Here is a 17,715-nt window from a genome sequence, read left to right as displayed (position 1 = left end):
TTCCTCACGTATAAGTCACACATGGTTGAATTTAATTGGAACAGTGTATTGTTATCAGTTTCTGTGTTTCATCCAGTGCACACAGACCAGCAACAATTAAATGACTAAGACTGAAACACCATTTGTATGGAGACCGATTACTTGTTGACAACCTACTGAGAGAAAGCAAATAAAGACAGCAATCCTTGAACACTCGGCTGTTTCTTGCCCGCTGTGGCTCTTGGAGATATCGCAGGCGGCACAGCCAAATATGCGGCTGCCATATAATGACATAATCAAGAGTGAATTCAAAACCGGAGAGAAAGAATGCAAAACTGACACCTCCTGCGTATGAGCCCAGCAGGATGAGTCTCTGCATAATAAACACAGTACATGATCTTTGAAGACCTTGTGCGTAATGGAAAATTGCATCCAACAGAACTGTATTGCATTATTACAGCTGAAAGACGCTTTTTTTTTCACCCACTCTCTCTCTCTCTCTCTCTCTCTCTCTCTCTCTCTCTCTCCCCCCATTTCTTTTGCTTCACAACAGATTTAGTGAAAAGCTCCAATATGGCTTCAGAAATTAATTAGTAAATCATTAAGTTCTTTTCATAATCGGTACAGGCAGACTGTGTGAATGCGTCGTGGCTACGAGCTGAGCCATGAGTAACGCTCACACAAAGCTTCTCTGTGGATGGACGCTTTCCACACGTTTGAAAGACCCTCTGGAATAGCAGGATATCTATAGATCAGGTTAGATCTAATGAGGCTGATAGGAAAGCATGAGAAATTTAATTAATTCGTCCTTTTTTGGCAGGGCACTCTGGAGATCTTCGTGGAAGAAATCATTACCAGCCGTCTAATAACCATGCCACGTCATTCATGTAACATTACATCTTCATTTATGAGTCCTGGTAATCCCAGTAAAAATCAAAAATCAATAATAACAGACAGCAATGTGATCTGATTTGTCTGGTTTTGCAGTCTGATTTCAAACGGAACACAAATTGAGCTTCCATCACATTATATAAAGTTTGATGTATCTTATTCAGTTTTGTTTTTTTGTTTTTTTAATGATTCAAGCCATGAAAGCCAAGAAAGACTGCGGAAATGGTTTTATTTCAAAATATTCCTAAAATACATGATTACTCCAATTTGATTATCTTAAATATATCTATAAAAAGACTTCAAAAACAGATAGAAGTCAAAAGAAGTCTGCGGCCATGCGTGCAGCTCTATGAGGAAATTGAGTTTTTTACATTTACTCACAAAATCAAATTTATAAGGAAAAGCCAACACATCTCCACGTGAATGTATATATACATATATATATATATCTGCCCCCTGCTTATGCACGGTAGCAGACGGCTTTCACCTGACCACTGGACAAAGAGCATTTAAAAACTTCAAACATCAATTTGTCTGAAGTTCTTTAACCGTAGTGTAATTTTTCTCTATTAGAATGAATACGATTTTTTGTAAGGTGATTGCACAGAACTGATCACTTCTGAGAAACTCCAACAGACCTCCACAGTTGTAACAATTCATACCGAAGAGAACATGGATGTCTGTGCAGAGCGACTCGGTCCTGCATCGCGTTTTCCCCGCAGCCATTTTAACATGTCCTACTAAGGAAAGCGGAGGTGTAATTAATGACATTAACAATGGCTCTATTCTAGGAGCCAGTAAGCCATGACTGTGTGACAGTGAGTCAATGCAAGCGGCGCTGAGACCCTGAAACAGCTAAATGGAGCTAATTTCGTGATTTAAACTTCCCCTGCTGAGGCAGGTGCTGAGATATTTCTCTCTGAAACCTCCATTATGAACCAACGGACCGAGGGGCATTATCAACACTGGAACCGCGCCACCAGCACACCTCAATAGGCAGCTGCAACAGCTTTTCATTGACCTCAAGACAACAGTGCCTTACTGAGCAGGGTAACCAACCATCTGATAACATTTTAAACAATATAGCTACGCTGGCAGTGTATCCCCAAGAGCTGAAATAGAAAACGAGTCAGTGTTTTGAGGGTGTGAAGTTGTTTGGCTCAATTTTATATTCAGCACACTGATGGGAGATAAGTATATATGCACTAGCTTTGTCTGTGTTTGCTGACCTACTGCATGAAATAACTGTCCACAAAGAACCATTTAAATGTGATGTTCACTCACACCAGAATTTCAGGGGTGTTTTTTTTTTGTTTTTTTTAATTACTGAAGTCAAAGACCTTCATTTTAGAGCCAAATACTCAATGTAAAATCCTGTATTTTTATGTGATTTACTTTTTTGGGCTGGATTTATAAAAAATGTATGGGATAAAAACACTTTCTTTTAAGAAACATCTCTCATTTTAACTGATATATACTGCACACACAAAAAATAGCTGTAAGTATGTAAGTTGTCTATTTACTACTCCCTGCACAATTAAAATCCCAAAGGATTATTGTCGCTTCCAAACTATCTTCCGCCTATCTGAAAGAGTAGATTACAGCTACTAAAAACACAACATACCACAGTTTCAGTGACAGTCATATGTCTCGTTATCTCAGCGAGGACAAAGGGACAATTTTCTGGCCCATCTGGTGGAAAAGTGCTCACCCTGCAAGGTGTTCAATCACAAACTTGTGCAGAATGCAAAAACTCTCCTAATTTCTTTCATAAGAAACATTCTTTTTGTTTACAGTTGAAGAATTCTCCACAATGCAATATCCTCTGGTGCAATATATACATTTTTAAATGTATATATTTGTATAAATTTGTATTATTCATTGCAATCTCAAGACTACGATTTTCTGGAAGGACAGAAAAAAAAAACCCCAACATATGCAGATTACAAATATTCTAAATTCATTTTCTACATATTAAGTATATTGTGTGTGTTTCTGAGTTGCTACAGAACTTAAAGTTATATGTGCATTGGCGTGTTGTACTTTTTGTGAATATATAGCCACTGTAGCAGTAGTTTAAATATTTGCATTCGCCTCCTCAAGTAAAGATTCCCCATCTTCCATATCGCTTTCTGCTAAGCAAGGTCATGGGATGCTGGAGCCAATCCCAGCTGACTCGGGGCCAAAGGCAGAGAACACCCTGGTAGATTCCACAACTCCATCACAGGGTGACGAGAGACAAATTTACAACCACAGACAATTTTAATATCACTGTTTAAGGAAACTGCATTCAAGAGTTTCCTTAGAGAAAATCCACTTACGTACATGGAGAACATTCATCCATCCAGTTTCTCCTGCTTATCCATTTCCAGGTCGCGGGGGTGGCAGTCTGAGCACTGTCACCCAGATCACACGGCACCGATTAAGAACCTTTCCTGCGGGTGGTGAGCCCACGGGAAGGTGGCACCCGGAGTGGGACATGAACGCACTACCTTGAGATTGTGAGTCTCATGCCCAACTGAGCTAGTGGGGGCGACATTGGACAACATTCAAACTACAAACAGGTAATTAGCTGGACGAAGTGAGCAATGAAGCCAGAGTGCTAAACACTGAAACAGTATGCAGCCCATAACAGTTGTAATCTTCTCACAGTGAGAGATCGGTCTAAAAGAAGTCTCTCCATGTGTAACAACACATAAGTGGTTTTGAAACAGATATATTTATAAAAAAAAATGTTCACAGTATTACAAGGAAATCTAGCTGTTACTGTCCTGAGGCAGTGTGAACAACATAAAGGATCCCATTTCCTAATTTCTAGGTTCACTCTTTATCAAAACGCACACAGTGAGCGACGCTCTCCTGATCAATATTCCTTTGGTGTATGGAGGGGCGTAAATGAGCTAGACACACTAAAAGCCAACAATGCCTGACAACCCAAGCTGTTCTGCACTGCATGGATCATCTTATCAAGCCTATCACAGTCCTGTACCTCCACGTGTTTCTCCATGGCAGGGTTCGGGCTATTTTGAGTGCTTTCAGATCCATGAAATTGGATGTGAATTTGCATTTTTTGGGGCGAGCTCTTCCAATGTGACCCAATGTAATGAACAAGAGGCAAATGGAGAGAAAAAGAAAAAGAAATGAAGGTTTCAGTTGGAAAGTGAGCTTGAGGACACTCAAACCACCAAACCACTGGACAAATTGTTTTAAGGCTTTTTCCAACTTTCCAGATCTCTCTTTGTTTGGAGTTCTCTAGCTCCCGGAGCATTTCTCTAAAATACATACTTCAATCAGTCACAGGACAAATATATTTATTCTGTGTTAGAGATGTTATAGGATGAGATTCATTCCACAAAACAATGAAACTTCTTAGAAAAATGTTACTGAAATACCAACAAACGTTATAAAGTTAAAAACCGATTTCTTTTCGTCATTAGTTGTATTTTTTTAGGAGACGTAGCTTAGGGTTTTGCTTCATCCCACTGTGGTGCAATCAACTTACAATCCCAAGTACAACCAAAAAAACACACTAAAGCTAATTATAATCCTAACCAAAAGAAATATAAAGACATTATTATAGTCATCCCAATGATGATGATAACATTTAATTTATTAGAGAGTTATGTAGTGCCAGCATTGGTGTGTGGCTGCTGAAACTAATTACTGAGAAAGATGTTGTTTGCAAAGTGTGGACTTTTACAAAAACTCTGACAATATTTACTACCTGAAGCACTTTCCGGAAGAATTCATAATCTTTTCAGAGCTGTCATTTTCCGTGCTATAATTAGGAGTTAGGGTGATATAAACATTCTCACCAAGAAGTATACAGTCTTTAATTAAATGCTAGGAGAAAATGACTTCCTTATCATAAAGTACAGATATGTAAACTAGTACTTCATCTTCTATATTCAACAAAATGGCCCTATCCTTGAGGATAAACAAACTATAGAGCAAAGGTTCACTTATTTTTGTCTCCCCTCCCTCGCTCCTGCTTCTTCTCCTTCCTCCTTCTATTCTCAGAGAGGCGTCACGCTGTGAGCCCCTGACTGTGAGTGACACATGACATTTATGTAGTGACAAACATCAAAGGGACTTAATTCCTACAGAGTATTTCTACTGGTGTCTCTTGGCAATTACAGCACCGTTGTGAAATGCCGTTTCCAGAAACTGCCCAGTGCCTTTCTCCCTAAAGGATGAACCGAGGTCCAAGTTAAGCAGGAGGAGAATCGGTGCTGGTGAGAAACGCTTTTGTCCCTTCCCTCGGATACACATGAACCAGGCTTCACTTTCGTCTGAGTCACAAGCGATGAATTCATACTGCAGAGATGAGGGAAACCAAAGAGGCAAGCGACAGAGAAGATGTGAAAATCTTACAAAGCAAATAGAGAGATAAGGCGGCGAGGTTAGACCGAAGCCAGAGATTAAAAAAAAAAAAAAGAAGAAGAATCATTGAATTTGATCAGAAATCATGAGCACCGAGATACAAGGGAGTCACATCCTGCATTGCTATCATAAATACGGCTATTTCACCCTTCATTAAACACTGTGTTACCCTTGTGGCTTTATAAGCAGCACAGAATCTGTGCTGCAGCAAGCTTCTTCTTTAGGATAGACACCCAATACACTTTCCCCTCATTGCAGGCCTTTGCAATCTGCAGTATAATGTGGCATCTTGCATCAGTGAAAATCCTTTCACTTACAGCTGGGAGAAAGAAAAAATCCCAGGGGATTAGAAAACCCAATCTGGCTGGATAACCAACTAGATTATTCCTTCCAGCACTCCCAGCAGGCATGTAGAACCTTTCATACATGTAAGTGTACAGTGTCGACGGGATCAAGAGCCTTGATACTTTAAGAGGTTTTAAGCTTGTACCAGATGGTAATAAAAAAACTCTCATATCATCCATCTTTCAGAGGATTAAAATGTAGGCTGTCTTAATACTTATGCATTCACTACGTATTCACTCCTCCAGTCGTCCATCCATTACAACCTATTCAACTTGGGGTCGCAGGGCGCTGGAGGCAATACACACACACCCACACACACACACACACACACACACACACACACACACACACACACACACACACACACACACACACACACACACACACACACACACACACACACACACACACACACACATGGAATTCCAGAGTCACCGATTAACCTTGAATGCATGCTTTTTGAACTGTGGGAGGAATCCAGAGCACCCAGAGAAAACCCACGCGTGAACAGGGAGGAAATGCCTCCTCGGCACCCAAAAGCCCAAAAGCTAAGACCAGATCGGTGGAAACACGGCCACGCCCACCACACATCCGTGAAGTACAAATTTGATGATGCAAAGCATTGAGAAGCTATGCCTCTGATCATGTTCACCAGCAGCAAAGACTTCCACAGTTGCCGTTGTTTGAGGTGGAAATTTAGGTGCAATCTCTCAAAATATTTAAAAGAATCAGATATTATTCCTATTTCCTTAACTGGGAACCATCACAGCGACTTTTTAGTTTATATGTTTAAAGAAATAACCAACAAAACAAACAACTTCTAAATTATATCTCCAATTTCTGGAGAAGCATATTACAAATATTACTCACTACCGTGTATGAGTTTCCACCAGTAGGTTGGAAACTGCTCCCAAGCCACCGTTATTGTAAATCCTTGTGTTCTCTTTGTAAATGGCCTTCACCTTGGTCTTTGTCTCACATAATTAGCATGAGACCAAATAAGGTGAAGGCCCCTTGGTGTTTAATAAGGCATATTGAGCTACTCTGACTCAGAGTCTGTTACAAATGACATGGTCCTGACTTTCATAACACACTGCTCCTCCATGAATTATTCCCCTGACCTGAGACCCACTCAATCACACAGCACACTTTAATTAAGTTAAACCAAGAGCAATAAATAAGATCTATGACACATCGGCACTGATGCTCGTTCTCGTGCGTTGACAGAAGCAGCGGGTCTCCGGTCAGGCCAAGACGATGGATGAGACCAATCGAAGTGACATACAGTTTAGGTCAGGCCTCAAAAATTGATAGGAAATGTGAATATGATCAACAGCTCAGTGGCAATACAGGACACAGATTTGCTCTATATGTCAAAGATTTAATACTGTCCTGTGACAAAGAAGCACCGAATGGTTGGAGAGATGGATATCTGTGGTGCTTTCTCGCCAAGGATCATCGCTGTGTCTGCTTTGGTGGAGAAACAGACATCAGAATTCAATCTAGCCACACCATCTGTTCACAGATATCACGGCTGTCATTTGATATGAGCTGCCCATCAAGAATGGAGGCCTCAAGTTCACCTTGCCATCAGAGATGCCTTAGACTCTGGTCTTATAAACTGTGATGGATGGAGGCTGTAAAGCATCGACTATACAAGATCTGCCAAGGCTCACCACACAATCACAGTCTTCATCACAGGGGTGTGAGGAGTTTAGAACCACCAAGCAGAGTAAACACCTGCACCCAAGCTTTAATCAGCATTAAAGGACACATCCCACCAGTTTGTGTTTTCTCATTAATACTTTTAATAGCATTAACCAACCGCGAGAGCTTCAAGTCACTGTTGTTGTTGTTTTTTTTCACATTAAAAAAGATCAGATCTGAAGACAAACGATTTCCAGAGATATCCTACTGGGTCATTATACTTTCAATGAAGCACAATGTTTGATGTTCAATAAAACTTCGGCTTTCTGAAGGCAAATAAAAGGCTGAACTGAACTCAGAGGAAGTGAAGTTGAATTGAGGTGAAATAAGAAAACTCAAAAGAAGACTAATTGTTCAGGACAATAAAACAAAACAGCCAGATTTCAGGGCTGTTCATCTCGATCAAATGGGTTCATTACTAAAACAGAACTAAAACGCCAGCCTAATGATTATTACTTCTTAAAAATGGCTTTACAAAGGGGCTTCCTGCAACGCTGTCAGACCCACAGAAGGACGCAGCATAATGAGTGACATGATTGTTTTCTTCATACATGTTCTTCTTCCGTGTCAGAAAAGTGTCATCTTTAATCATTTAAGCCAAAATGTATTCCAGGCGGATCCATAATGGAATCAGTTTCTATGTTGTAGCAGTCAATATTGCTGAGCTCAAGAAATCAAGCAATCCACATGGGCCGACGTTTTTACATTTTTGGATGTGCTTTGTTTAAATTTGACCACAGCTGAACCAGGCGACGTCACCCCATGCAAGCCAAGTATTTCACGCAGCTCACTTTACACCCACTTACAGTTCAAAGTAATCATAATGAAATGTATAAAATCATCGACATTACTCTTTTAATCCACTTTCTTTCCTCTCCTTAATAAAAAAAGTTAAATTATCTTCTATTAAACAAATCGGCTCCTGCTCCATGAAGGCCTGAATCTATTAATATGCAAATATATTTAATTGCAAAAGTCTGACTGCAGGACAGAAGATCCCGCACACTTTACAGTGAATTTCATATTGGAGTGTGTGTGTGTGTGTGTGTGTGTGTGTGTGTGTGTGTGTGTGTTTCAAGGTTCTTCATCCCTTTAGCATACGTTTCACAGATGAATATCACTTTCCAAACAAATTCAAAATGTGTTCTTAGACACACCATTTAAATTTTTTTTTTTTTAAGTCAAGACAGTCCACTAGTTCAAAGCCCAGTAAAGTTCAATCATTAAAAAGTAGAAATAAGACAAAAAAACAAACAAACACCTTGTTATACTTATATAACGCGAACTTACATGCGACGTGGAGACTGGCCTCTCTGCTGACAATTGTGCCAAAGGAGTTGGATGCCAGGCACTGATAGATGCCAACATCTTCCTCTTTATTCAGATGGCTGATGTGTAAGTTTCCCCCCATGAGAGAGTAGCGTGACCCGGGTCTGGGCAGGATGAAAGAGTCATTTAGCTTCCACCTGTGAATGAAAGCATATGACACAACAAATCAACTCTTTCAACCGGAAAGAATAGTGTCAGTGTCCTGTATTTTGCCATGTGCGTGAGCATCTGATGATAAATTATGATACGTTTTATTAGACGCTTTGAAGGCTAATCATCAGCACAGCAGCACAGCGTGGAGCTCAACAGCGACAGCTTTTTTTTATGAATAAAGTGGACTTTAGGAGATATACCACTGACTGTGTGCTGCTGCAGTCACACCTGAATAATGATGATCAGTGGAACAAGAGGAAATCAGCAAGCCATTTGAAACGAGTGTTCATTTTCTATTCAATTCTTATCACAAATCAAGAAATGTACATTCCTGTATGTCCTTTTTTCCTCCCATTTTGTTTGCCCATCAACAACGAACCCATGAGAGAAGCACTTTCGCTCAAAACCTCAATCTTCAATTCTAATTTTATAGTGATTACCAGAACAGAATGTGCACGCCTGCCCCGACATAATTGCCCAAATACAAAGCAATTTATTTCTATATAAATCCCTTTGTTTTAAGTAACATAAGAGTTCAGCGAGTCTACCTGCACGTGTCACAAAGAGGGAAAAAAACAATGCAAGTGCCAGCAATCAACTTTTAACAGTACAAGATCTCTGTATGACTTGATTTGATTTCTTGTTCACTTTGCATAATTAAGACTCGTGTACAACGAAAACCTGCTGTGATGATGGAGCATCGCAAGAGCATAACCTTTTAAAACATTTTGAGGATGACAAGGTTCAGTTTGTTATTCACTGTGCATAGAAACGCAAAAATTATTTTTTTTTAAACGGGTTTGAAAGCCGCAATTTTTGTCAGGAAGGACTTTATTTTTCACTTTTCAGATGAAATTAATCGATTAAATAGCTTTTTGAGTTGTTTGCACTAAGTTGCCTACGAACAGTTCCACTCTCACACCAAGCGACAGGAAAAGGTAATTGACAATAAGAGAAGTTTACAAAAAAGTGTGACATTGCAAAAGTTGACAGTCAGGAGATATTTGTCACCCGATGAAATCCTGCAGAATGAGATTAAACGTTGGCGCCTCCATCTTGATTAGGCGCTCGTGGCCCCAGAGAACAGGGAAGCTGGAGGTTTCTATTCCTGACTATCTTGCTGCTTTTTTTCAGTGGGAAAGACTAAGAGAGTGTGACGCAAGGTTGAAACGGGGAGCGAGAGCTACGTGTGCGTGTGTGCGTGTGCGTGTGCGTGTGCGCATGCGCGTGCGCGTGTGCGTGCGCGTGTGCGTGTGTGTGTTGGGCAGCACATGCAGGGGAGCAGCGCTCAACAGCAGATCGGCTGATTAGATTGATTTAGTGATTTGGTGTTGCAGCTGGTGCTGGTCCAAGAGCTCCAGATGAAACAAATGAAGGGCCCACAGCGACAACTTTGAGAGTGGGCTCGATGTGGCATCATGATCGTTGGGCAGTCTTAGACAAATTAATTTGCCCTTGGTGCCCCTCGAATAAACCTGCCTTCAGTTGTAGCAGTGAGGAGTCACTCGACAGATGTTGTCCTGCCGTTGACCCTCCGTGAGGACTCATAACTCTTTCTAAAGGTCTGTGCGGAGCCTCTGTTCATAAATGTATTGTGATACGTGTGCAAAGATAGTAGGAAAATGCTGTAATATGTCCATCTGAACATTAATCTCATCAGTAAATGAGATAAAAGTATGAAATCAGTAAAGCTTCTCATCCATCTGAAAGTCACTTCTTAATGTGGTATATCAGCTTTCACAGTTGGTGGCACTCGCTGTAATTAAAGAGCTAATTAAAACAAAATTTGATTTCATATGGAGCCCGGCACATTCGCGAAACTTGAACGCAATTTGCAGATTTGAACTCCTCAAATGGTTTGAATTTAAAAAGTAGGACTACACAGTGGAAAAAGTGACCGATTGCCTATTAAGTATTCCTGTTGATCCAAGTGATAAGATCTTGTACATTCATTTCAATTTGTGTCCATTAGGCATAACACCGAGGATCTTCAAGCTACATTAGCAGCTGCATATGCTGATGTTATGAGCGATCGTTTCAACCTATTACACATTAAATGCGCGGTTTTGCGATTTGCATTTAATTACACCGACAGGAGTACAACAGTTACGTAGCCCAATTTGATAGATTTTGAATTAATAGCTTATGCACTTGACGCACTTTAAAGCAAATCATTGTTTGTCATTTGTTTTAATCTGTCATCATTTTGGTGGCGGAGAACTAGGGCTTCAATCTGTTTCAAACACAGTCGCTGGGGGGAACCGCTCAGCTCAGCAGAGCCAGCGGGCTGAACAAGGACGACCAGCAGCAACTGTTCTCCGGCACCTCGGTCCATGAAATGTTCTGAATAATGTTTATCATGCCTGAAATTCAGATGTCCTGTGACAATGTCTGTTCAGCCGACAATGCCGTTTTATGCTGCATCCTTTGTGGCGTATGAAATGTACTCCACTGTCCTTCCGAATCGCTCCATCTCTGTCATGATGAGAATAAGTTTTGCTGCAACATTCTCTTGGGTCACTTGATCTTTGGTCAGTGATACTGAGGACACGAAGCTCTGAAGACGAATCTAATGGCTCAATGTCAGGCCGTCAATGTAAATACACACTACAGCAACAACTGAGGCCAATTAATTCATCATTCTCAAATGAGCCATGACTGACAGTGCATGCAAGTGCGGCAGGCAGCGCGCAGCAAAAAAGCCATGAGGTCTGCAAACACCCGGTTTTCCCCACGGCAATAAATCCAGTATTACTTGAAAGCTCTGGGGCATCACCTGGAGGCTTTGACTCACAAAAGCTCAAATGTGTGCATAAAGCCATGTGTGCAGGAGTTACCTGTAGAAAGGAGGTGGGTGTCCCTGGGCCTCACAGCTAAACACCACCTCTCGGCGATTCTCGCCAGGTTGAATGGGAAACACCACGCTGCCGGGTTGTTTGGTGAACACGGGCCGCAGCAGGACTCCGCTTCCTGTGTGGAGAACCGACAAACCTACATCAGCTTTGATGTCCCGGTGAGCCTGAAAACCACTTTTAACAGTTTTTCTTCTTTGCTGGTGAGCAGGAGGCTAACAGATGAAGGAAGCAAAGGGAGGAAAAAGTGGTGTACAGGGGAGGGATGAATCCTGTTCCTCTGTTTGGCATGCAACCGTCGACCATGTGAGCAGAGCCCATGGGCATTTTTCATATTAGTCGTAAAAACTTGCTAAGTCCCTGAGGTACTGCATAATCAGCCGGTAACCTTCATGAAACTTTAATACAAACATCTGAATGTACAGGCTGGTCAAAGACACACCACAATGCAACCACACTTTGACAAAAATGTCATCTCAACCCTTCAAACTTATCCCCTGCTTTCCCAAAGGATGTTAACGCATAAAACATATGACATAAATCGCCACTACAAACACTGAGGGTAATTTGGTGTCATTTCACATCTGCCTCTCTCATTTCAACCATCAATTTATTTCCCGTCATGATTTATAGAAATAAATTATAATTGCCGTCATTGGGGAAATACGTGAGATGATTTTGTGACATTTTAGATTTTGGTTTTTGTTGTTGAGGTGGAGAAGCGACTTCAATAAATTCAATATGCACATTTTTGATTCGAATGCAATCAAAATCACACTGCCGTTTTTATCTGCTGATCTTTCAGTCTGCAATCAGTCTATACTCTCTGCTCTTTAAATACCACAGCACAATAGTTATTCTGCTTTTTATAACCTCCTCCTCCTTCTCATCACTACCTCATCTTTCAGCGCAGTCAGGGTCCCTCAGCAGCACACCCATCAGCCATCCACCACCAGCAGTGTCTGGGCTCTGGGGGGTCTTATCTATCTCTCCCTTCCTCTGGGTCATCACTCTATATTGTTACTTCCAATTTTTTCACTCTTTTGCCGGAGCAAAACTGCGGGGTGTGATGTGAAAGTAAGGAATCTTTACTGAGAGAAAGCACGGAACAACACAAGCAGGCAAACAAAGTAGTGACAGACGAGCCGAGGCAAAATCCAAACGCGCTGGCAAGGTCAACAACACCATCAGAACACAAAGAGGAAGGCAAAGAGAAGAGCACACAAGACAAGTTAAGGCAGTGTTTCCCAAAGTGGTCCACAGCCTCCTTTGGAGATGGTCACGGGTCACTGCGTAGGGACTTTGAGGCTTTGTCTGCTCTGATGTTGTTAAAATTAGTTTTTACATAATAAGATACTAGAGAAGATTTGGAGCAGAAGTGAAGCCCGAACTAGAAAGTGTGATTTTGGATTAGCGAGGTCCCGTCGGTGTGAGCCCTGGGGTCTTCAGTCTGGAGCAGGCTACGTTCAGGAGAAGAGTTTACAAGGTATAAAAGACCAGCAACTGATCAAACAGCTTTCTTTAGAAACCGCCTAATTTTTCAGGATGCTATTTATACTCAGAATTTTCAGACACATTCCCCTTTGATGAAATCATTTATGAAACAGACAGATTATTGTTGGAGGAACTGCAGAATAAATAGGGCCACACATCATAAAAAACAATCAGTAAATGGATTTCCTTTATATACTGGTTTATCACAGATTTCGAGCCCCAAAAGTACTTTACATTGTCGGTCACACTCACCCATACACACAGACAACAACGGCCATGCAAGACGCTCAGTTCAATCAATTAGGGGTACAGATAGAGTGCCTTGCTCAACGACACTTTGAAACATAGACAGGTGGGGGATCAAACCTGCAACTTTCGAATTGAAAGAAGATCTGCTCGACCAACTGAGCGAAAGTATTTTCTGAGGAAAAAAGTTATAAACCACTGAGTTGAGCTACATAACATGAAGGCAACCCTGCATTAAAAATCAGCAAGTGCATTAAAAGATCTTTATATTCTAGGCAGCTCAGGCGGGAAAACAGAGTAAAGATGAGTGGAACAGGTGATTCTACTTGCGGTATAGGCGGGCAGATGGGAAAGCCAGGGTCCAAAATTATACAAAGCGATTGTTAGAAACTGCACTCAATGAATGACAGATGAATGAACAGACTGAAGCTCAATTTATAACACACCCCGAATTATATGAATATTCATGCTGTGTTGTTTAGTATGGGGTGCTGTACACAAGTAATGCACAGTGCATAAATTAAGTAAAATCCCACTGTCTTATTGTATCATTCCTGATTCTTTTCTTAAAGTGAAAACACCGTGGAAACAAATGCAGCAGCACATCTAGTGTTTCATTAATTTCCTTGTTAATTCCAAAGGTACAATAGTGAATGGGTGTTGAGCAGTCACAGTGACCCTTGGGGTAGCCTAAACCTCATTTCAATAAACATTGCTTTCTGAAATGGAAAAAGGAATTCATTTGGATTTGTCAGAATTCATTTGCATTTCTGTGATGGCATAAAAAGTAAGAATATTATGAAGGTAGGGTAACTAATTTGTATGAGAGTCAGGTATCATTTCCGAGCCTCTGTGGAGTCCACAGAGTACGGATTTATCCTCAAGACTAAATATAACTCTCTGAAAGGGTGGAGTTGTTTGACAAGGGACCTTGTACACTGATTGTTCCTCTCCACAAGGATAAACCTCACAGAAACCTGCGAACAATAAAAAGCTGCCTAATTATAATCTTTGATACACGAAGCGTGTCTCTTGAAACTACAACGAGAGATGATTGATTACCACAAGTCTCATCACGAAGACTTTACTTCGCATTAAAATAAGTTCTTACAGTGATTCTTTGCAGGTGAATCTTTTATAAAAGTAGGCCGTTTACTTCGTAGAATCAAACAAAAAGAAAAACCACTCCATTCTGAACATGCTCAGTGGAATCTTTATTCTAGAAAACATTCTTTAGAAAACAAGCATTCAGGCATGGTCAGTTTTAGAAAGAAAAACTTAAATTTGAAGCAAATTTGTTTTCTTTCATTTTTTTTTTGTATTAGCACAAAAAGCGTTATAGTTTATAATGTTTTGTCTGTGTTTCTGCTTTTACCTGTAAGATTAGCAGGTTCATAGCAACACAAACTTGAGATGTAACCTAAATGTCTCTTTAGGATTAACCAACATACTAACTAGTCACAATTATGTCTAAGTAAGCCAGCATACTTCTGCCTCCATGGAAAATTTTTCCCCGTTAATCTTCAAAACATGGCGGCTCTCATGTCGTCATGCTCATGTTTCAAACACATCACACAACGTAGCATCAACTCATTTTCACATGGAGGCCGTTATAGTGAAATTATAATTTAATTAAATCATTTGTAGATGTAATCAAACAACTAACTGCTCCATGATCTATGGGCCGTAACTGAAGCTGGTTATTAAGTAATGACTTATATTGAGGATTAGAATATTAAAAAAAAAAATCACAGCTCTGGCTCATGCTGAACTCATTTTCATGATCTCTTGATGAAGAAGGTGGAAAAACACAGCGAGGGATTCATTGTGTTTAATAAATGTCTTGGAACATTTACTGAAATCACAAAACAACCACTCAATAGAACAACTTGAATTATTCCCACTACAACTGCAAGCAAATGCCCAAAACTCACCAAACCATTTCTATTAGACCATTTTTACTTGACCTTCTCATGTATTACACTCTTAATCAATCCCTAAATGGACTGCTGTACACCAACCTGACTCAATACCCACTTAACAGGGAATTAATCAACATAGATATTTAGTTGCAGTGCATGCTCGTGGTTCTGGTTGTGCTGCACTGACCCGATCTTCGCTTGCACCACAGCAACTGTTATTAGAAGGGTGAATAAGTGTCGAATAATGAGGAGGGGTTGAGCTCCGGGGGCTGTGCCCGGGGGCTCAGTTCAAACTGATGCAAACTCTCTGAAACTCTTTCGTTGCCCTAACTGGAATGAAAGTAAGATGCGGTGGGGAATACAGAATAATTTTCAGTCTTGCTTTCTGTTAATCAAACACTGAGGTGTGACACACTACAACAGTGCTGCTCGTTGTGAAATCCACAGGGCCCAAACACATTTGAGTAATTTCTTTCTTACCCAGGAAGATTTCATTTGGGTGGCAAAAAGACAATAGATACATATTGCAAAAAAAGAATGTATTCACGTCTTTTAAGCGATCGAAAGAAGCAGGAATTTATGTTGAAACCAGGCTGATGGCAGGTCCAACACTGAGCACCCCGGAACCCAGGAAGTCAAACGTTTAAAGCGCTCTGTCAGTGAAGTGCAGTGATCCAGAGCCCTAACAGGAAGTTGACTGCACAATGCCGCGGGACAGAGATGGAGGTCATTATAAAAGGGTGTTTTAAGAAAAACAGCCCCCCCCGACTCGTATCTGTCACCTGCTGCCAGATGGTGATATGTGCATGTTTTCTAAGGCTCCGTCAGACAACACAAGACTCAGCAACAGAGCACAAGTGGAAGGCAGAGGGAGCTGTTTTAGAGGCTGAAATAAAAACTAATCTCAAATTCAATACTCGCTGACAGCAAATGAATTCCTCCAGCTTACCTCAGCATGAATAAACAGGCACATGGGGAGTCGGCTGTGGGGGAGGCATTGGTCGTTTGTGAGGCACCAAATCCATTCGTTTCAGCTCGGGGTTTTATGCATCAAATAAAAAAAAAAAGCCAATCTTGCTTTTTAAAGCATCTTCCCCCTCTGTCCAGGCCGATAAGGTACACCTTTAAGGTCTCTCATTCAGGAGCAGCAAATGTTACTCCAGACGTAGATGGAAGGTCTGGGCTGTTTTTGAGTAAGGTGTAGGTCTGATCGCATCACTCGAAATGCTTGAAATGTTTGTTTTTCTAAAGATCCTTTTGGAAGAAAAATACACCTCAGCAAATATTTGAACATTTCACTCCCCCAAAAATATCCCCTTTCCGTAAATTCAAAGCCAGCGTAGACAGAGGACATATTAGAAACACAAATAACACAAGAAACTAATAAAAGAAACATGGGAGGGCAGACATCACTGTAGTTACAGCCACTTATAGGACGTGATGTACTGTGCTACAAGCTCGTTCATTAAGTTAATCACATTGGGCCACACAGACACATCCCCATCCCCAACCAATAACCCAACATGTCACGAGGTATTCAAGCTAATCAAAGCTAGTGTATCCGGAATGCACCTACAGAATGTGGATCAAGGGTATCCGTTGCAGCATGCACTTGGGAAACACAGAATTGATTTGGTCAAATTCCATACATGGGAATAGCAAATTAAAGCAGTTTTTGTTTGTTGTTGCTGTTGTTGCTCTGCTCTATATTGAATGTCTACATAAGGCCAGGAACACATTGCCTCTGAGACTGCCATTTGTCATCTAATTGTAGTAATATCCCCACCTTTTCTCCACAACAATGGTTAGAAGGTTATTTGTCACTCACCAGATGCCACAGTGTGCACTAATGGAAACATTTATCATGGTTTAAAATTGCACCATTATGTTTCTAACCAGAGGTGCTTAAAGAGCACCTGATCTGACCATTAGGGGGTTTTATTTTTGTCAGCGTAGTGCAGATTCCTTTTTTAGAGCAACACTTAGAAGAGGAAATATGAAAAAAAAAAAAAGAAAAAGAAAAAAGAAAAGTCATGAAAGGTGATATGTCTAACTACATCAGCTGGAAACACTGTCCAACTGATATTAACCAAAAACCTCCCCCAGTTCAATGTTGACAATAAGACAAATGTTTGTTTTTTTTTAAAGATATGAGAAATCGTATATGCACATATTCATTCACATGTTCCCACACTATTAATCAGAAAATTCTATTGGCATGTCATCAAAACTGTGTTTAGCCATGTTTATTTTTAAAGAACATGTAGAAAAAAAAATCTAAATATGTTGATATATAAGCACAAACCTCCGTGTAAAAACATTGCAAACAATATGTTAAACTTGTGAATTTCTGTAAATGAACATGAAAAAGAAGTTGTTCAGGAAAAAGAACTTAAAGAATATGTACTGAAAAA

General features: G+C 40.5%; 1 protein-coding gene across 2 annotated transcripts in view; it reads right to left on the bottom strand.

The window, feature by feature from the left end:
- The window catches only part of cntn3a.1 (contactin 3a, tandem duplicate 1), an 81,543-nt gene that overhangs the window by 52,220 nt on the left and 11,608 nt on the right, over positions 1-17,715 (bottom strand). For both annotated transcript variants that reach the window (XM_080470252.1, XM_080470253.1), the window contains exons 3-4: positions 11,625-11,757; positions 8,596-8,771 (exon numbers count right to left, since the gene is read on the bottom strand). In XM_080470252.1, the coding sequence (XP_080326378.1) occupies positions 8,596-8,771; positions 11,625-11,757 (309 nt within the window). The remainder of the gene's footprint in view (positions 1-8,595; positions 8,772-11,624; positions 11,758-17,715) is intronic.

Source organism: Lipophrys pholis (genome assembly GCF_963383615.2).
Source record: "Lipophrys pholis genome assembly, chromosome: 8".
In the NCBI taxonomy this organism is placed as follows: domain Eukaryota; kingdom Metazoa; phylum Chordata; class Actinopteri; order Blenniiformes; family Blenniidae; genus Lipophrys; species Lipophrys pholis.
The sequence above is the reverse complement of the archived record's forward strand: the minus strand, read 5'-3'. Positions and strand labels throughout refer to the sequence as shown.